This window comes from Bombus pyrosoma, linkage group LG13, assembly GCF_014825855.1.
Source record: "Bombus pyrosoma isolate SC7728 linkage group LG13, ASM1482585v1, whole genome shotgun sequence".
Classification (NCBI taxonomy): domain Eukaryota; kingdom Metazoa; phylum Arthropoda; class Insecta; order Hymenoptera; family Apidae; genus Bombus; species Bombus pyrosoma.
Window position 1 is genome coordinate 8,388,624 of NC_057782.1, and position 21,283 is coordinate 8,409,906.

The 21,283-nt window shown below is 40.1% G+C and overlaps 3 protein-coding genes across 3 annotated transcripts; 2 read left to right on the plus strand and 1 right to left on the minus strand.

The window, feature by feature from the left end:
- The first annotated feature begins 630 nt into the window (after positions 1-630).
- Positions 631-1,469, plus strand: LOC122574382 (cytochrome b5 domain-containing protein 1). The gene is made up of 2 exons (XM_043741898.1): positions 631-1,128; positions 1,230-1,469. The coding sequence occupies exons 1-2, from the start codon at positions 631-633 to the stop codon at positions 1,467-1,469; spliced, it is 738 nt and encodes a 245-aa protein (XP_043597833.1).
- A 117-nt stretch (positions 1,470-1,586) lies between these two features.
- LOC122574057 (probable malate dehydrogenase, mitochondrial) lies at positions 1,587-4,079 on the plus strand. Its single transcript, XM_043741146.1, has 6 exons — positions 1,587-1,872; positions 1,944-2,233; positions 2,899-3,156; positions 3,236-3,368; positions 3,656-3,858; positions 3,915-4,079. The coding sequence occupies exons 1-6, from the start codon at positions 1,698-1,700 to the stop codon at positions 4,008-4,010; spliced, it is 1,155 nt and encodes a 384-aa protein (XP_043597081.1). The 5' UTR covers positions 1,587-1,697; the 3' UTR covers positions 4,011-4,079.
- Positions 4,080-14,335: 10,256 nt separating this feature from the next.
- LOC122574068 lies at positions 14,336-18,156 on the minus strand. The gene is made up of 9 exons (XM_043741172.1): positions 18,045-18,156; positions 17,273-17,609; positions 16,639-16,748; positions 16,338-16,511; positions 16,089-16,275; positions 15,579-15,813; positions 15,346-15,499; positions 15,080-15,241; positions 14,336-14,929 (listed from the first exon to the last, which is right to left on the minus strand). The coding sequence occupies exons 4-9, from the start codon at positions 16,389-16,391 to the stop codon at positions 14,774-14,776; spliced, it is 948 nt and encodes a 315-aa protein (XP_043597107.1). The 5' UTR covers positions 16,392-16,511; positions 16,639-16,748; positions 17,273-17,609; positions 18,045-18,156; the 3' UTR covers positions 14,336-14,773.
- Between the last annotated feature and the right edge of the window lie 3,127 nt (positions 18,157-21,283).

Consider the following 21,283-nt stretch of genomic DNA (forward strand, 5'->3'; position numbering starts at 1 on the left):
ATACTTATTACATTAGTCGATCAATTTCTGAAAAAATATCATCTTATGTGGTGATTGATGATTGCTACTTCGCCTACCTACCGACGCTCCATGATTTAATATTTTTTCTTCGACTACTGTCTCTCTAGTTATCAAATTTGCCTATGATCCGTCTAGTTTTTTCGTGGAATAGGACTAACATGAAAATAGTAAATTCTGACATTTATTGAGCAGCATTTTTTCGGTATGTTTAAGGATTATACGTGTTTAATGTTTTTTATATATTTACATACTAAAGCATACGCGTAAATATACCACAAGGTTAATTGTGATCTGTCTCTATGATGTTTAATCGAATGTTAATTCAATACTCTTGGCTATATCAAAATTACAGCAGTCATATTTGACGTGTTAAAATAAAAAAAATTATCTTATCGCGCGAATGTTTTCTTGATTTAAAATGTTTCGACATAGTTGCTTAACATTGCTTTAAAGCACATGTATGTATGTATATATATATATATGTATATATATATATATATATATATATTTATTTATTTATATTATATAGTACATTCAAATGAAAATCACCCACGACAAATTTCAGTAAAAGGGAGAAAACATAATAACGGGTATTGCAGATTCTGTAAAATGTCATTTTTAAGTCAATCTTGTTTGTTGGAGGAAAAAGATATTCGTAGAACTAGTAAAGATTTTACAGATGACGTATCCAAGGCAGTCAAGTATTTTCTGCCGACAGAAATTGCTGTTCATAATACAGACATTGATTGCTGGATTTCGTATCATGACGTGGTGTATGATTTGACTGATCTTTGTAAAATTTGGGCTAATAAAAGGGAGATCAAACCAATATTAGCTTATGCTGGTAAAGATATAAGTCATTGGTTTGATCACGAAAAAAACGACATTAAACATTACATACATCCTGTTACGGGAGTATTGGTACCATACTGTCCTCATGGTCCGATTCCGGATGTAATACCTTCCGTAGTACCTTGCAGTACTTGGCGACCGTTAGATAAATGTCCTTGGTGGCTCGATGAAAAGTATAAAAAAGGATACTTAACCAAAAATGCACGTCCATGTAGAATTTTAAATGTCCTCGTCGGAGTGCAAGTTATTATAATGGTAGAATACTAGATGTTTATCATGTTCAAAGAAACAGATCTTTATTTTATTGTAATAAAAGGTGTTTACAATCGACGTGTTAATGAAAGAATTTCGTAAAGGTCTGTGAGGAAGATTCCATTAGGCGTATTCAAGAACGTGCTCTTATTTATAACGAAAATGGAAAGTCTTATACGTGGAAGTTTGAAGGGAAGGATTTGAATATCGATTTAACTTTGACGGAAAATGGTATTCCAGATGAACGGGATCGTTTTGCCGCTTGCGGCCTCCCCGAAGATTATTATATTCCATGTCTCATGTGTTACTACAATGAAAAATCTAATAATAATACAGATGAATAGACAGAAATGGTGGGAAAAAATTCTAGGGGCTATACATATTTATATGAAAGTAAAATGAACATGAATTATTATTGGAAGAAAAGTTTCCTACGGTATCATCGTACAATAGTTAAAGCAAATACAAAAGATGGCACCACGACCACTTTAGTAAACATAAGTCAGCTAACTTTCATTTAAGGAAATGAGAACTTTATCTCGTTCAGTAGGCCTTTATAAAATTTAACGACAATGTTTTCACCTATAACGATTCGTACCTTTCGAAATTTGACATCGCGTATTTCTCACGGCAGATATTTTTATCCTCTGACTAAAAAGAACTCTTTTCAAATTACTAGTACACAAATTGATGCCTTCTCTTCGAAATCTATGAAAGTAGCTATTTTGGGTGCTGCTAGCAAGACTGGTAATTTAGGTTACATTCCCTTCCTTTTTCTGCTGTATATTTTACATACTGATTACGTTGTCACGCTGTAGGGAATAGTCTTTCACTGTTTCTGAAGCAGTCACCTCTGATCGATGAACTGGCAATTTTCGATAATAAATGCGTTTATGGTCTTGCGCTGGATTTGAATTATATCGACACGAGGTGCAAGGTTAGTACGTGTAATTATCCTGAAACGAGTCTCGAGCACACGCTCGAAGGAGCGAAAATAGTAATGATCGTAGCAGATGACAGGATCAAAGAGAACCAACACGAAGTCTTGAAATCTAATGCAGATAAGCTATCAGATCTACTGCCGAACGTTATTAAATTTTCACCTCAGGTAACGAACTAGGCCGATTAATGATTATGTTCTTTTTATTATGAAAGAGTATCTCTTGGATATTTTACTCGCGAAAAATATAGTCACACATATAAATTTTCGTACACCTTTTGAAACAGACCTTTTTCTTCTTCTTTTTTTTTTTAAACGAAGCACATAACGACGTATAATAAATGTTTCTTAATACAGGTATAAAAGAGTAATGAAAAAGTTATTAATTGTTTTGGTATAGAACACATTTACTTTGCAGTAAAATTTTGTAGCATTTTATTTCAGTAATAAATGGATGTTTTATAGGGTATTTAGGCTTATAACTGAGACAATAAAGATGCGTTATGGCTTCGTATAATGGCACAACGCCATGTTTTTTTTTTTATATGTAGCAGCTGACCTCGGCTTTTAACGCCCTCGCAGCTTCATCAATTACAAGCAGGTTGTTTTCGACATTCTTCGTGACGATTTCAGACAAGGACAAGGATATTTGTCTCTGGTCATCTACATACCATTTCCTTTATAGCGATGTCGATGATGTGTTCCTTTTCGTGCCTTGTCTATTTTATTTCCGACCAAATTTAGCTTTGCAAACCTTTTTAAGGTCCGACCTGCGAGGCGTCGATTTCAATGTCGACCTCTATGGCGAATATCTTTGGCCTCTTTTACTTTAGGCTATGGTCGCAGTCGTAATGAATCCGATAAATAGTTTAATACCTCTGGCAATGGAAATGTACAAAAAGGCTGGAATTTACGAGTACAATCGTCTTTTCGGTGTAATTAATTATAATTGTCTTAGAGCGAATACCTTCGCTGCAAAATTTATTGGTGTCGAACCAGAATGTATGATAGTACCTGTAATTGGCGGAGGTTGTCCGAAAACGTGTATTCCACTTTTCTCTCAAGCAAAACCTTCCACCGAATTATCTCAGGTTGTAAAAGTTTCACTAAACGTTTCACAGTGCCTTTTTGATTATCGCCGAGTAATCGATTAGTCTGTTAATTAATTAGATAGAGGCTAGCAGATTGACACAGGCTGTAAGAATACCCGACGAAGAGTTACTCACATCGAGCAAAGTTAAAGAGAAAACATTTTTAACTGTGTCTTTTGCGGCTGCAAGATTTTGCATGTCTCTTTGTAAAGGTATTGTTACACTACCGTCCATAAATTACAGAATTCTTAGTTTGTCAAAAAATAGGGTATAAATTATTAATAAATTAATAAATTATTAATTATTCATTATTATTGGAAACAAGTTTTTATCTACCAAGTTTTTCAAAGCCATTCTTTATCACACGGTTATGGTCGTTTTTCATCTCATGATGAAAATTAGCAAGTGTTTCCTGTTTTATGGACGGGAGTGCACATCAAATACACAATATTTTTCATAATTAGATCTGAAATTCACATTTCGTTATTGAATTATTTAGCCTTACGACATGAAAGAAACGTCGTGGAATATGCATATGTCAGATCATGCATGATACCACAACTAACATATTTCGCTGCTCCCTTGGAATTAGGTCCTAATGGAATTCAAAGATATTTGGGTATTCCACCTTTGAGCGATTACGAGTGCGAGCTTCTTAAAGCGGCTATACCTTTTTTAAAGGAAGCTATCAAACTTGGAGAGGTAACGAAGTAAAAGAATTATTGAAAAAACAAAATGACATCCTTGACTCTTCGCAGACTCTTGCTCTTGGACACGAAAACATTTCTTCCGAAGTATGCCTGCAACATACCGATTCGTGTGATCAAATAAATTCGCCTCGTACATCTTCTTAACAAGCGATAATCGAAAGTACCAAATATTGTCTTTCGTACACTACTTCTTTTTTTTTTTATTAAAAAACAATAATCGAGAAAATGCATCGAATCACGTAAAAATGGCTTCGATCAGATATATGTATAAAGTTTTCGAAATATACGTATAATGTTTAAGAAAGTACGGTCAAAGTTTCATTTAACAAAGCGACATATCATTTGCACCAACCTAATTTGAACGTTTACTATATGAACATGCTTGTTCCGTCTTATACTCTATCGACATTATTATCGCATATGCGCATAGATATAACGGTGATGCTCTAATTATAACAAGTCCGTTGGTTTCGTTTCGCGAGTCTCGAATTTACTCGTTCGTTGTAGTTGTGTATAGTAAGCAACTTAACTAGCGTTGCCTAAACAAGGAAGTCTTTGGATCTGATAAGGACAAATACAACTCTGGTCTCAAAGATTCTAGAAGCGAACGCGGTTTTCGAAGAGCCACCGCATCACCGTGTCTCAGGTTACCAGGTAGATACGTGCAACAAAAGTAGAAGAAACTCGTCCTTTCCGCATTCCCGACACGCCATGGTGTTCCCAAGTGTGCGCGGCGACTGCAGACAAGATACGGACGACTGCAGCTGGCAACTCTTTGGCAGAAGGGATTATTGCGAAGTTACCGAGAGAGGGAGAACGCGCGGGTGTTACCTATTGCAAATCTTCGCTAAGCAAGTCTTAAACTCCCTATATTCCAGCGCGATTCAACCATAACTACGGCGAACAGCGTAACAAAAATATAACAAATACAAGGTAGAAAACACAAGCATCGCACAGTGATCCAGTAGGTTTGATTGCTCGATGATCTAAAAAGCATAATGATTTATTAGTTTATAGATTGCATGCGGCTATTATCCAGTGAATTTAATTCAAACGATAATATATAGCTTTCAGGCTTGAAAATTGCATTATTTTTCCAATGGTTTCGAGGTTAAACGTTGCTATTTAAAGAGCCGTTGTTCGATCCTGTGTGTGCTACCATACCTACGCACCATCTTCATCGAATTGTACTGCCACGCAAACTCGTTCCTCTTATATCGTTATTAACACATGCTCGTCCTTTTTCATCGTACGTCTCTTATTCCATTATTCGTTTTTTCGATTCCATTACGCCGATCCATTGATTCGAGGCATAATCCGATGCTTTTAATGAAACCTCGATTGCAGCTAATGCACTGCTTAAATAGCTTCGAGTAACTATCCATCTTTCTGCTATAAACACCACCAGTCGACCTTGATGGTGTAAGCGATGAGAATCGTTCTGATGGGAACGATGAGTTTCAACGTGCTATCGACGCATATAAAGCGGTAAACCGAGTGGAAAAGAAAACAATTAAAGATAGGCACGATTGTTGTTTCTCGTCGATAAAAATCTCGCAGTAGATTGCATAGTAATTTTCAGCAATGTAGATACTAGAATTTGTAATCTTTTAATCAGACGGATCATCACTGGCGGAAGTTTGAAAATCGGATGTTTCTCTGATTCGTCTTTGACAGAACATCATACGTGGACGTGTACGCTTTTACGTGGTTCTTGCTACCGTAACTTAGGTATGTTGGTAACGCCAGCAACTCGCGGAGCAGGAAATTAATCGCATAGTTTCTCACGACATAATAGTTGCAATACCCATCTGCTAGTATTCTCGTCTCCGCAATTTGTGTCCATCATGCGCTAAAAACTTGGTGTCTATCGATAATTGCTTTAATTACAACGATGTTAACGGCTTCTGAAATCTTAAAAATACACGTGCAAAGTTTTTCTCGCCTAATGAGAGCGAACTTACGTTAACTGGTATATTTAACGACGGCCGTTGGTCAACTAAAATCCGGGGGTTCGTTTAGAAATTCCATTCACATACCGCTGCTTCGTACTGCATTTTCGACGTATACTATCGTTCAAAAGTATTCGCACACACACACACACATACACACACGTGCGTTTGCTTATCCTCGATAATACGCGATTTAATTGCAGAATCGCGAATAAAAGTTAGACGCCGGGAAATAAATGGGAGCAGTATGAGCGTATTAGTGTATTTCTTCTATCGGGATTCGATATTTTTACGATGCAAGTTGCGTCGACAAAATGTTTTAATCGATCCAACGATCCACGCGATCGTAGGTATTCGTATAACTGTCAACATCGATCGAACGAGCTCAACGATTCTACCATCTAGAAATACATAAGCTTGTTGGTATTCGAGCATTAGAACGCCTCACACGATCGCTTTTTCTCCGGCAAGGCTGGCGCCGTCTGGCTCTTTCTTGTTGAATTCTTCTAATCAAAGAGGTTATCGAGGATTGCGTAGTATCGATCGGCCGTTCTTCTGCTCAAGGACGTAGATTGGAGGACATACATTGCGATTAAGAAGAGAAATCGTTCCAAGTGTAATAGGGGAGAAAGAATCCGTCTTAATGTCACGTTGCGTGAGAAAATCCTTTGAATCCCTCCGACCGTGTCACCATATAGTACATTTTCTCTCGTTAATCGTTTCATATGCGTTTTCCTCCTGGTTTCCTTTCCATTACGAACAATGTGTTAAAGAAACTGGTAAACACGGAGTACCGTATTACCAGTTAGTAAGCGTAATATTTTCGGTTTAACGCCGGTGATACAAATTCATTAGCGCGATCGTAATTTTTCATAGCCGCTAATTCGTCACCTAAGGCGTTCGCTCGAACGATCAACGTATCCTAAGGACCGGTTATGAGGATGTATTAGGAAGATAAGAGGATACAGCAGGACAAATGAGCGGGAGGTGAATGTCCGAGCTGAGACCATTTGCTGATATGCCAAGTATCAGCGAGTTAAGACGCTAATCGTATCAACTGACAGTCACCCTACATACCTTACCTTCGTTTCTGTCTCTTCTGTCTTTTCAATCGGTTTTAACGTACTTGCGAATCTCGGTACTATTCGTTGCGGTTACAACGAAAAATCATGGTATCGGTAGGTTACGTTCTAGTAGAATTTTTGTGCCGGTTGGTCGAAAGTATAGGATCCGTTTTCCACCCTGATAGACTATATGCTTCGCCGGTGATATGTATAGTAACAATAGTGGGTATTGGCTATACCCGAGATAGGTAGAGGAAAAAGAAGAAGGGGAAGAGCAGAAAAAGAAAGGGATGATGGGTGAACGGCCGCTGAATGGCACGACCTTCCGAGGAGGCCGGCTGAGCGGCCGACCGGCCGTACGACGTGGTTCTGCATGTGCACTCCCCCGCAAGAAGCTTCCGCGTTCGAAGAAGCACTTGAGGCTAGATGCGCGGAATATCGTGAGGAGCTTACGGTTTTTCGATGCAGGATAGAGCACAGACCAACGTACCATTGCTCGACATCGGGAAAATTCTACGAAATCTTTGCGCTAACACGCACAGATGCTGCTCGATGCTTGGGAATACGATCTCGGATCATCCATTTCGTTCGTATATTCGTTCGATCGCTCCGCTCCGCTCTGTCTCTCGATAAAGCGAAACCCAAGTCAAACTGTGTATCGAAGAGAAATCGATAGATCGCGGGGCAGTTATTGGTGTGCTTCGAGGCGATATTAAGTCGATTCGTTACGGCGTTACTCGCAGAGTTATCTGCCGAGTTGCATAGCGCGGCAGAAGATAGTGTGCCGTCAGCGTACATACCTGTCCCTACAATCCACATAATCTTATTTAAGTACGGTTCTAATAATAGTTCGAGCGAACTTTTTACCCCGTCGGTATTAGCGGACGGGGTATGTATATCCTATTTTCTCTCATTGTCAATGAAAAATACCTCGAGCCAGCAAACCGGCTGTACTCTCGCGGCAATACGGCTGCTCGCGTGGAGCTCTCTCAGCGGTGCGCAACGGGGCATAGGAGTGCAGTGACTTTGCACCGCGACTGCGCCTAACCTCGCAGATCGTCCACTAGTTTTCTCTCTTTTCTCCTTTCACTATTTACCTCCCTCTTTCTATGGTGCATTCAGATCCACCTACATCACCGCCATTGGCGCCTCTGCGATCCTCCGCAGAGATCCTGCTTCTTGGGCCAAGGCGAGAGCATTGTTGCCAGGAGCTTTTAAGGGCAAAGGCATAGTTCATGCGTCGGAATCGCACCAAGCGTGGCTTGTTTATGATACCGTGGCAACCAGATTGGCTTTTTCTCCTAGATCGACACGCGTGCTTTCGATGTTTCCACGACTATAGAAATCATAGTCGTGGAATTTAAAGTTAAATGCGATGTATCGAGATATCTCACAATATCAACTCGAGATATCAACCAAACGTTTGAACTTAATTCCTTGTTTTGCGAACTTTTAGAAATTAAAAAGTCTGTCTTTTTCTTCTAGATCGATATTGAACTTAAATTTCGAACGAATTTACATCTGATCCGCTACAAAGGCATTTCGAATAAATTTCTACACCGTTTTTAACCGTGATACTTGGAATCGTGACTTTTAGAAGAATTCTAGCAAACATCCTGGAAAAGAATTCTTACCGCGGCCTTGCCTTTACCGAAACACGTTTCATCGTTTAATACGTACATAGCGAGGCAATGTACCATGCACTTTTAAAACAATGTGCGTATCTGCTCGAGGCATCGCTGCTCGAATCCTTAGATACGAGAGTGGAACTGAAAGAGAAGAATCTCTTTCTTTCATGCAGCAGAGCGCGGCTGTCTTTAGTGAACCTAGACCTCGGAGGCATCCTTGAACTTGACGATACTCGCGAGGGCTGAGAAGAGAACTACGCGTTGCCACTCGAGGCACTTGTATCCAGTTATACGTGCATACTCCTATTTTCACATACTTCGCTTCGGTTGAAATTTCAGGGTAAAGTCGCAAGTGTTAGATGCCTCGTTTTTCTCAAGTGTTGAGAAAATTAAACTTTTAATTAGCAGAGGAATAAACGACGCGAACTTATCGAACAGTTTAATGGAAGCCGTGGAACGAAAATGATTAAATCATCGTTTTCTTCTTCAAAATTCTGTACGACTATCGCAGTTGGTAGCAAACAAGGTATAAAATATTCCGCTACGAGACGCCTGTTGCATTTGCAATAGCGACGCGACGTTGTAAACAAGCTGAATGTTAAAAATGAAATAATAAGCGTATTGTGACGTCGGGGATTCGTCGTTTATAACGTTCTGTCCTGAAATCTTTCATCTTTTCGTGCACGGTAAAAACATTCAAGAATAATTATAAATTATGATAGTCATGGGTGTCCCTCCGTCAAGAACTCGCGTAATTTAAGATCAACACAAGGAACCCCACCGCGAATACCAATTTTGCATAATCGCATATTCCACTCGGCTCTTCGCTATATCACGGCAGGGATTCACGCGTGCTTATTTTAGAATGTCTAGGCAATATCTTTGTATAATGGCCAAGATGCATGGACAACCGTAATTGTGCAGATTTAAATGTAAATACGAACAATGCTGCGAGTATGCTAAGTTGGAAATCCGGTAGTTTCACGGCAAGAAGAGGCGTTTTGTATCTCGTAAACTTGCACTTAACGCGAGCAGATATTCTCGTTTGGAGACGTCATATTTAAGCGAGTTTTAGCACGAGAAATTATTAGATAATCGTGGACTTAGAAACTAGTTATATAGTAACGTATGTATTACACCTACGTTTAAGAGATCGATTCTTTCTATTTTCTTGATTGCTTTGATGAACTTCAACTATTGAAAGTCTTCGGTGTACTTGAAAAATAAGTACGTTTCGAGCAACGAGCAAAGTAGAGTTTCTTCAGTTTGTTCAAGATGCAAGTTAGTCGATCGACTGTCGTTCCTCTAATACTTTACGATTTCAATTAAAGAATAATTCTTCCTTCCATAACGATGGTGTTATAATCTCACGTGTTTGCTTTATTCGGGATGCAACACCGTCAAACACAACGGTTTATCAATATTTGGCTGATTCGCGAATTATAATTTCTTACGAGGAACCAGATTTCGCCCAGGGACAAAATCCGCCGCGTGATCACGAGATATTCGATTCTCTATGAACATTTAGCGAAATACACAGCCATAGTTGCACAATATCTTTGGTAACGTGGAAAGTGTCGCGTTTCATGACCAGTTTTCGATCGTAATACTTCTGCGGCTATAGACCAACTACGTTAATGAGATCTTTGTAACGGGATGCGTTTCTTGCCTTGATACTGGTGCTGCTTTACGGAAAACAATAATTACCATCAACCGTATCATTCGTTAGATAACGAACTATAGAAAAACATAACGAATATCGAAATAATATGAAGGAAATCGTCATGTTGTAGTATTTACCGCGCGATAAAATTACTTTCTAGCAAGCAATTTTCGATCGAGATTTTTAAAAACCGGGACTTTCAGAAGAAATTTTATGACACTAGTATTACGACACATCGTTTCGATAAGTTCAGGTTGCATCACGTCACATTACGACTACATACTGATATACGTTGTTAATGAGTAGTCGGGGCTCACGGTACTCTGCGGCTTACCGCATGGATACCTTCATCAACTTTTTGATAGCTGCTGAGATCCGCTATAATAATACCGATGATGATGATGATGATAATGATGACAATAATAATATCATCAACAACAATAATAATAATGGCAGTATCTAATCGTAACACGAGTAATATTTTTCTGCAATGAACTTTCTAATCGTTCGTAACTAAGCGTAATTCCTGTACCGTGATCCGTGTATATTTAACAACAAGCATTAAACGACCATTAACTTTATAGATGTATTTTACGCTCGGCTGCTGGGAAAAAGGTTAAGAACCCGATATATCCATAAACTGATGTATCGCGAGCAGCGAAGGAATATACGGAACTTTCGTTTTTTTAACTCGGGTAAGAACTTTCGTTGTCTTTAAATGTAACAGGTTGTCTTCTCCTTCGTTCTTGCAACAAGATGGATTTATCATGTTTATCTCATATACGGTCCTCGTGTAAAGGCAATGGAGCCGTCGCTTTTCCCTTTTACGTTTGAAATACCGATGTCTGAAATACGCCATCTCATCCATATTTATTCTAATTATACTTTCACAAGTTTTATTTCACAAATTCTATCGATCTCGGATAATATCGTTTATGATGGTAAAATCGATCACGCAATAAACATGAATTACATAAGAGTAGAAAACTCGTCGTAGCCTCAGCGACGAATGCACTGCTCTGATTTATATTTTCATGGATCGGTGTTGGAGTGTTTGGCGCTCGTTGAGGACAATCTATACGTATCTCTCGGTGACCGCTCTTGCGTATAACGCGGTAAACGAAGACACGCGAACGTGGTTAGATACTCGACTGAAATTCTAGATCCACGCGTGTTTTCCTGGATTATAAATTATTCCGTTCTTCGGCGGAGAAAAGTCGCCAGATTTTCATCACCAATTTAGAAAATATAGGTATTGGTCGAGATCCGTCTTTTTCGTTCGTGATTACCATTGCCCCGAATGTAAAACTTGGTCCACTCTCGGAAACATTCGATTATATTGGATGGAATAGAACGATATACGTATACGTAGTAAACGTTCCTTGACAACAATGGTCCCAGTCATTTACCATAATGTCACATTGTTTCCGAGTAGCATGCTCATGGAACACACCCACGATTCTGTTTTACCAGATGGTAAAAAACGGATACAACAGATAAAGCGTACAGCTTTGATGATTATTATAAAATCATTTTCCTTTCTACCATGCCACAAATCTTGATTTAAAGCAGCGTTCCAGCATTCAGAGACACTCAATTCCTGTCATTCTGAGAACGATAATACAGTTCAAAATTATATGTTGCATACAGCGACTTGAGTGTATTTAGCGATACATGCGTTTTAATTGATATATATATATATATATATAGGTTTGATAAACGGTTCGATTTGATATCGTAACGATAAAGTGCAATCGTATCTATGTGTTCTTAAATATTATATCACTGATATTAGATCACTGAATACTTGATTATAGATAGATCTATATACGAGGCCGTATTTTCAAAGAGACATAAATGAAAAAAATGTATTAATTAAATTTTTCTATAACGACGTTAGCCAAAGTACGCGAGAGATGTCTCAGTACCTCCGCGTACGTAACAAGTTTCACTTGCGCGAGAGATTTCCGAAAACAGTGATTTCGCGAGCGAAGGGAGGGAAAGGAAATTCGCTGCTGGAAAATGATTTATCTTCGACTTTACAATCTGCTCGTTTCAAGTCCAACCGAGAAACGAACAATTTTTTTATCCGATTTATCTTTTACTTGTTTCCATCTCGTGCCGTAAATCTTAAAAAGGAATACATCGGTCTTCGAAGTTCGCGTTGTAACGAGAGAAACGATCGTTGGAATCCTTTCCACGGAGATCCTCTACGAACGATAGCAATCCAGTGTATACAGGTTGAAAATAGAAAAATCTTCTTTTATCCTGAAGTACGGACTTTATCGAACATGGAATTCGAATTCGGAGTAAATTATGCAATCGTCTTTTCCCGTTGTGATTGTCGTCTTCCTAGAGAGATCGTTCGTCTTGTTAACCGCCTCCACGAGCTACCGCGGTATCGCGGATATATCCACTCGTAGAATTGCGAAGCGGAAAGATCGCAAAGAGGGAGAGAAGGGAAGCGAACTCATCGTTAACTCTAACGGTCCCTCTGGATCTCGGTAGTCCCGTCTCTCTATGATCTCATGACCACGATCTTTGTGCTTTTCCTTAGATTCAACGATGCTTCTCTTCCTCTTCGACCGATCTCTCAAATTTGCCCTTCGGTTCTATTCGCGATGTACGTTCTCATTTTAATATCGAATGCCTCGAAACTTTTTCTAAATAAAATTATAACGTCGAGGAATATAATAATTATACGTTTGCAAGAAAAAGCCGATATAAGGTATATTTAATAGATAATATATAAAGGAAAAATCCAAATCGAAATGAATTTAATTATAGCTTATCTCGTAGCATATAAATTTTGTTTTATCTCTTATCTAGTTTTCTCGTTCCTTCGATGATCCTTCTCTTTCTGTCCGCTTATTTTTCCTCTCGCACGGCTCCTTGGTGTTTTACACGCTACGTAATCAGAGTCGTGACTACCGTTCGTTCGCACGATGGAGCCACACGAGGGATTTCGTTCGAAGCTGTTATGGATGGAGCGAAGCTTAACTCCCGATCAACTATCAACCAAGATCATAGGTTAGTTGGGGTCGGTACTCGTTTAACGCTCTTACCTTTGCCTAGATGTACTGACGGATATCTAACACATCGGCTTAAATGGGAAAACCGTTCTTAGATGTATTCCCTTCCTGACATTTTCTATTTGCAAGCAAAGAGAACGAAAGGAAATGTTCTTACAAATTACCAATTCCATCCTCTTCTTAACGAATAACAAATAATTTCGATTTATAACTGCTTAACGGTCGTAAGAATTTAATACCGCGAGGTACTGTCAGCATTTCGACATTAATGGCGTAATAACGTCCATGAGCGTTGCTTTATGACACCACGTCTAATGATTCGTAGTTAGATTATAGGAGCACCAACCGATCACGAAGATGAAAAGTACAGTGACGAACAAAAGTATCGCCATCGAACGTTTCCCTGCGAGATATCGCACGGTAAACGCAGTTTTTTAAACGTTTTAAAACATTTTTTCATTGGCTCCAGTCGGACTACGGTATAATCCCTTTCCTTGTGAATTTTATACCGTCTCAACAATATCTAGAAGCAACACAATCTCTTTCGCGATACCGTTCTATAGCTGTATACGACTATACCAGTTAGCATGATGTGCACTGACACTCCCTCTATCTAGAGAAAGATTTGCCGCTGCATTTATCGTGGGAATAGAAGAATGGATTCAGTGTTTGAATTCTGCATATCCCTCAACTAGCCACGTTTTATTTCCCCATTTACGTTTCATCCGTTATAATATGACAATTTATTACCGTAAAAATGTATAAGATGGTAATTCGAGAAAGGGACTTTAAATACGATATTAACCTATATGGTATGACAAGTGTTGCTCACGTTGGCTGAATACGAAACGATCGAAGAACGCCAAAACATAAATGGACGCGTGCAGCATGCGTTTGTCGGTGAATGATTAATAATTCTATCGCGTCCGATGGCTGGTTCCTCGTAAACTCGTTTCACTGGAAACGTCGTAACGCCGATCTTTTGTATCCCTATACGTTTCGCAATCTCTGTTCGACGACTTAAAAAAAAAAAAAAAAAAAAAAAGAACGTTTCTATTGCGAAATCTATCGCTATTAAAATTTGTACAATCGAAATTGCACCGATATCGGTCTCGCTATAAGCCGGGCTAGATCCTAGATATTAACGTTCGATAGTATTACTTGGCCGTAAAAAGTGTCTGACGTTTTATCTGGTGAAGTAGGTTACGCTATTACTCGGTGGAAAAAAAGTCGATGGAGCGAATGGTGACTGCAGGTCGGGTGGTGCAATCTCGGCAAAGTAAAAATTCCGTAGCCTGCGCCTGCGTTCCCTTCCTTGGCACGAAGTTTAAATGTTAGCTACAATAGCGTGCCATGTCAGCTGAATCGTGTCGAAACAAACGGGCGAGAGGTTCGACCGACGGACCTTCTATTCCAGTTAAACCTGCTGTACAGTTTGCATTAATGTTCTTTGGAAAACTATACAGAGCGAAATGTCTAAATCGCTTATCCGAAGGGAATTAATGGATGCATTAAACCGAATCTGTGTTTCCTCCGCTCGACATTCGCTGTAACTGGCCATTACGTTGTTATTCTTGCCGTTTCTCCGAATCGAGATCACGAATTTTATCGTAGTTCTTTAAAGTCTCGTACAGAATAATGTAATTATCGCGGAGCTGTACTAATCGGTGCCATAAGTTAGCGTGAATCACATCGTTAGGTTTCGACTCCGCCTCGGCCATTACCTAACGGAACAGCGAGAGTTTCATTAACAAAGTTGAAAGTGCAATTGAAAATCGTTGTTACGATCGCGTTGATTCGAAAGCGAAATTAACGCGTTCTCCGCTATATCGCGGCAGAGGTAGGCAAGAGTTACAATTAACTGTGAGGATTACTTTGTCGGTGGTCCGTCGTCCGCGATTCACTTGAAGGTACTTGAGATGAAAGAACAGCTCGTAAGCCCAACAGTCGATGGTTTCAGTGTTACGAGTTGCATTCGTTAGTTCGATCGGAGGCGATGTAGCGGTCAAAGCAATTGCTTGTAGCCAGCGTTTCAACTGAAGTAGATTTGTACACGTTTTGTTTCATCGAACAGGGAGAGAGAGAGAGAGAGAAAGGAAACGCGTAATTGCAAGTGCAAGGAATTTATGAGAGTCCTTACGGTCGTAGTGTCGTTAATGAGTTTCACTACAGCAGGTCTCATGATATCGATAAGTTTCCCAATAATCGTGGTGTCTTTTTTTACCGTAGTCACGTAAGTCGAAAGAGTGCCATTCCAATTCGGCGGTCCACATTGTGCGTTTTTCAACTCTCGCCTTTATAAAAAAAAAAGAAAAAAGTATCCTTTAGTTTGCTCTTTCCGCTTAATTTCTGATACTCGTCGTTTGTACCTACTTTTGAAAGAATGTTGGAATTATGTTGTCCATGATGTACTGTGACGGAGTAACGACGATTTTCTTTGTGCATGTCGCCAAGCTGCTGACTATAAATGCTAAAAGTTGTCCAAGCGGTCCAGGTCTTCGACGTACGTTACAACCAGTTATACCTCGCGATCGATAGTATTTTCTTTTACAGATTCCATGTCGCGATCGATTGCGATCGCACATCGAGAGAGAGTAGTAACTGGAAACTGCAGGAATCGGCGCAAATGTCCATTACGCGCGTACACGTGACTTGTATTTTCATTAACCCTTAAAGGCTATCACGAGTAAAATTTCACCCCGTGCGAATTTCGTTTTAGTACTATCGTCGTGTAATAATGCCACAGCAAACGATAATGTTGTTTACTCCTCGCGTAGTATCGCGAACAACGATAAAATATTCAATTCCATTTGGTTGAACCTGGTTAATTTGTTGATCGAAATGAATCTTCACCCGTGACAGCCTTTAAGGGTTAATAATTACCGCCGAAGTCTGAGATGCTACTTAGATCGCAATTTTTCGCGGTGGAAAGCGTAGATTGGCACTTGACTTTCCGATCGATCGCAGATTCGTTGAATTTATTATCTCTAACAGATTCCGGCATGTACTCGTTGACGAAGTCATTCAATTCGATGATCTTGCTTGGAAATGTTTCTAAACAATCGAGAGCCTACACGGAAATACAGTAAATGGTATAAGGGTTAAGTAGAATGGGATAATCGTATTTCGTACTTCTTGGTGAAGACGCTGGAGACACGAGGCCTCGCCATTTATCTCGGAAGTCATCACGATGTTTCACAAATAGTTGGCTAATAGTCGTAATTGAATATCTCACGTAAATTTGGACCAGCGTTCATCTTGGCATCCCCGTAGGGTGAAAACCAGCGACCACGATTATCGACTAACCTGCAAGGAATTCGGAAAATTTTCGACAATGAACGATCGCGATCTCCATCGTGGTTATAAGTATGAATACAAGTACGAATGTACGTGAATCGATGCTAGCAACGCGAACTTGTTAACTTTTCCTTACCTTGGAACGAAGTTACTGTTTTATCCGACCGTGATAAACTTGTCGTGAGATATACACTCGATATCTTTTTCTACGTGGCTCCCATTTGCACCGATTTTTCGAGAACGGAACTGCGAAACAGTCAAATGTAAAAAAAGAGTATCTACGACTCGTAACGTGTAAAACTATAGAAAATAAAACGCAAAGCGGAATAATAAACGAAATAAAGCAGTATTTAAATTCCATTTCTATAGACGTGCTCGTAAAAAAAAAAAAATATGAAATTACATAAAAATTCGTAGCCCGATAACGATATTTCAAGGGAGAGTGTTGAATGAACAACGTTTAATAGCATATTTTTCATCGCGTTGAAAAGGTAGCTGATAGATTCCACAACAGGTATCACGCATGTGGTCGTGTTATTACGACCACGAGTCTGTTTTCTACGAAACAGAGGCTCAAGATAAATAGTGTAACGAGCGATTCGCTGTGCGGTGTATAGAATGTATTCAAAAGCAGACGGTTAATGAGAATGCAATGGGCGCCTTAACTCCACCTAACATCGGCGAGCTGGAAACGGATGTGCTTCCAGATTTTTCCTAATTAAGATGTGGCCGGTGCAACTCCATTACGTAAAGCAACCATCTTGATTTACCGTTCGACTCGACGGCGATCCGGCTGCAACAAAACCTTTATGGTCACGAGAGAATTGGAAGGACTCGAAAAGGTCCGCGGCTCTTGTTCTACCTCCTTCTTCTTCTCTTTCTCTTTTCTTCTCCATGCTCTGGTTAGTCGTCGTTGTCGTCGTCTTCTTCTTCTTCTTCTTCTTCTCCTTCTTCCATGTCTTCCTCTCCTTCGCTGTTCTTTCCCTTCCTTTTCTTTTCTTTTCTTTACGTTCGTGTCCGTAAGTTTTGCGGAGGTGCCGAGGTGAGATCTCCTCAAAGATCTACCTACGATGCACGACCACTATTACCGGCACTGGCAAGGGTTGCCTGGAATGTGATGCAAATTTTATACGAATCAGTTACAGCGCGGACCGTCCAATACCTCTACGAATCTAAACCTTTGATAGGCTTGGTTAAGATCGTTGAATGGCAAGTGGCGATCTTCGGTATAAAAGCAGCAGTTTTCATAGGAAAAAGATTGTTCGGGTCTTATTGCAAGTTTTACAAGAAGATAGATAATACAGCAAAAAGATTGCGCTATCTGGAGTGTAAAGACTGATACGGATGTCGGCGGCTGACAGTGTGACCAAAGACGGCCTCGAACAGAATGAGAAGTGGAAGGAAGGAAAAGAAAAACAAGAACAGCCAGAAGAAGAAGAAGAAGAAGAAGAAGAAGAAGAAGAAGAAGAAGAAGAAGAAGTCAGGAGGTATCACGGCCGAAGACATTTCTATGCGCGCCCACTGTCAGCGAAGATAACTTACGACTTGGCGGAATGGTAATGACCGTGGCAGACATTCCGTCCTGTTGCAGATTTAATAGACTCGTCCTGATAGGGGGGTACGAAACATGTCACCGCTCGTGACCAACCGAGTCGAGCCAATGATTTATCTCGATGGACACGTCTTGTCAACACCATCACGATTTTGAATCCCAACCGGGCTACGGAATAGATTTGCTATCTTACGGCATTTCTTATCGCATGTTTCGAAATGCCGATGTCATTCGCAAGATCAGTTTTCGTAATGTCCTCCGATCCTTTTTAGAACAGAGCGTAGGGACTATACATATTCGATCCTATCGTCGAAGATTTCTGCAAGTAAAAAGTAATTCTTATATTCGAATTTAATTATAAGAAATTTAAAAATAACCAAGTACGTAGATTGCGATAATTATAGGTAGTAGACGAAGCATCGTTTGCCAAACAGGTATCTATCTGGTGATTAAAGTACTAGGCGTAAAAACGAATATCACTGGTTGAAGAATCCACTGGTCCGACCAAGATCCGCTTAATCTCTTTGCGATGTAAAATCTTGTTCTTTCACGATCGAGTTCTTACGAAGACGTCTGCCATTTTTAATTCAATTAACCTGTGGCTATCCGTTCGCAGGTTTGTATAATACGCGCGATCAGTCGGTAAATAACGCTAAATGATTCGATCGCGTATTTGTGCAAAGTATGTAACACGTTGATAGCCGAGCAGGCAGCAGCTCTAACGCAACGTGTTAGCTTACTGGAGCACGCGATCCTGTTGGGAGTAATCGTCATTTGCCGCTGTGTACGTACCATCTTATGTATTTCTTCGCGTAATCGCGTGCAACTTACTTACATTTACGTACAAGCGTGCAAACACAGATACAACGTGACCCGTTCGGTGAAAGCAGATTACAAAGATATATTTAAATACAAGAAGCACACCTATACAGGATTTGGTATAAAACCAAACTTATCCTTAATAATTATGTTCTTTTTATTCCCGCTCGTAAACAAGGTAATTGTTAACGATAAAAGCGGTCCGAGAGCTGTGATTATAAAAAATGGCGATAAACGATGATGTTTGTTAGAGACACGAGTAATTTACTTCGCGCAGTAACGAGGTCGACGGGGACCAGCGTAAACCTCAATAAAGATAAACTTAGCCCGGCTGCTAAATAGCTATATTTAAGCTCGCGTCTCTTTGTTCGTAAGATTGTCGTACTTACTTAATCGGATTGTTCCGAACGCTACGGACACGGTGTAATTCATGAAACGAATGTGAATAGATTTCATAATAGGAGAAACTCTTTAGTTGCTTTCTAATGGATTCTAGCCAATGAACCGTCGTTGTAAAGGGATTTTCGAGTTCCTTTGTTCGTGTCTCCTATTATACCGGCAATTTTCTTAATTCGAACCACACGCCTGCAGAAGGCAGAAAGAGGGAGAGGTAGGAAAGAAGCTAAACGATTTATCGTTGTCGCAATCGCGTTAATTGAGTTGGCACTGAACGCGTACGCGTTGACTCTCGATGAAGCACACGTCGCTCGGTCATGGAAGATTAAAGATAACACACGCGCGTTTAGCGTGGCAACAGTTGGGTTAGGTTTTTCCATGGAATCCGGCAATGCTACGTTTCGTCGTCGAGTTAAAGGACTGACGTAACGAGACGTGAGCTGCAACTCGATAAAGATAGGTCTTTGAAAACAACGGAAGTTGTACATGGTCGAACATTGACAGCGATCGGTAAGGAATCGATACTGTTATGCTATACGCAAGTATAAGTGCGACTGGGAGGTATTAGTATTAAACGAAGAACAGGATGTATAGATTACGGGACATCCTTGTAGAGTAATAGGTTTACCGTGACGTGAAAAATAAGGGGGAGAGATTTAACCGAGTTAGTTTATAGTCTCTTGATTATACCGACCCGAGGCGAGTAGTAGCGCGCGTGTTTCAGAACAGCCTTAGTCCGACCATCTGTCAGCACATCTGCTGTTAGCGAACGATTAGATCATTTCTCGATACCTTTTCATGCTGCAATTACCTTTTCGCAATGTATTACGCATTTGTATCGAAAGATTTATCGGCGCGTCGATCCGTGAATCTTCGAATAGGAAAATCGTTAACACTGTTTTGGTTTCTATCGTTGCGCCGATAAGCAGCCGCATGACTTATTATAGGAGGAGCGTTAATACGATGTAAAAGCCAGCCACGGATGAATAACTGGAGGCAGACCAAGCCGAAGATTGGTATGTCGTGAGCTTGCCGTAAAGTTGCAGCGGTGTAACGCCGTGGCGAATCTCCTAGCACCTATCTGAAATGGCATCTGGATTTTTGCAGACACTCGTGTCCTGCGAGCCGCGATATCGCGTATTCACGGTACGTTAGAGGCTCTGCTTCCACGCAGTGTCTTGCACGCTAATTACAACGTATCCGCGGCTGAGATTGAATGCGGGCGATATTTCATATAGGACAGAGCGCTCTTGCTTGCGCAACAACGTCTAATAACGATTGCGAAAGCGATACGTAAGCGAGGTTCCCGCAAGGGGATCGAGGCCGAAGAAAGTACATGCAGTCTGCTTCGTCTGTACAGAGAAAAAGGAGAAACGTATAGTGTCGCGCGATACCGAAACGGCACTATTCGCCGGATAAAGGACGATTCGAAGCTTCCTTTGGCTATTAGAACTTGATAACGCGTATCCTATCTTTTTTATTCGTATATAGCTCGCTTGTAATCGTTTCACCTCCGATTTTCTATTCGATTCGATAACATAATTGCCGTAATTAAGGAATCGTTGGACGCGAACAACTTACACAACGAAGTAAACAGCGAGACGTCGCGTTATGTATGTAGAAAACTCACGACCGAGAACAGAGGCACGATCGCAATTGGTAGTGCATGTGCCTTTCTAATTTTCGCATGGCGCAACGCGCGATTCTTCCTCTCAAGACCGAGTCTATTAGCATTTCTGGCTAATCGCGTTTCTACGAATCTAACTTAATTCCTACCACCTTCTAGATGATATGCACGTCAGGCGCAGCAAGATTTCAGCTTCGATTCACTTTTCATTCGATGATCGAGCAAAAAGGGCATATCGAACGTATTAAAGACTAATAACAAAACATGTGACAAAAATATTTTTGCTTTCTTTCTTTTCTTACAGACTCTTGTAAAAGAATATTTAATTTCTATTCGATACAGTGCAAAAATGATTTTCTCAACATCGCGATCAGATTTTACGTGGTT

Coding starts and splice junctions, on each gene's coding strand:
- LOC122574068 (XM_043741172.1), bottom strand. CDS start 16,391: ATGACTTCCGAGATAAATGGCGAGGCCTCGTGTCTCCAGCGTCTTCAC. Junction 16,276..16,337: donor TCCAGCGTCTTCACCAAGAA/GTACGAAATACG, acceptor ATTTCCGTGTAG/GCTCTCGATTGTTTAGAAAC. Junction 15,242..15,345: donor TCATTAACGACACTACGACC/GTAAGGACTCTC, acceptor AATCTACTTCAG/TTGAAACGCTGGCTACAAGC.
- LOC122574057 (XM_043741146.1), top strand. CDS start 1,698: ATGTTTTCACCTATAACGATTCGTACCTTTCGAAATTTGACATCGCGT. Junction 1,873..1,943: donor GGGTGCTGCTAGCAAGACTG/GTAATTTAGGTT, acceptor GTCACGCTGTAG/GGAATAGTCTTTCACTGTTT. Junction 2,234..2,898: donor TTATTAAATTTTCACCTCAG/GTAACGAACTAG, acceptor CTTTTACTTTAG/GCTATGGTCGCAGTCGTAAT.
- LOC122574382 (XM_043741898.1), top strand. CDS start 631: ATGTCATTTTTAAGTCAATCTTGTTTGTTGGAGGAAAAAGATATTCGT. Junction 1,129..1,229: donor GAGTGCAAGTTATTATAATG/GTAGAATACTAG, acceptor AATTTCGTAAAG/GTCTGTGAGGAAGATTCCAT.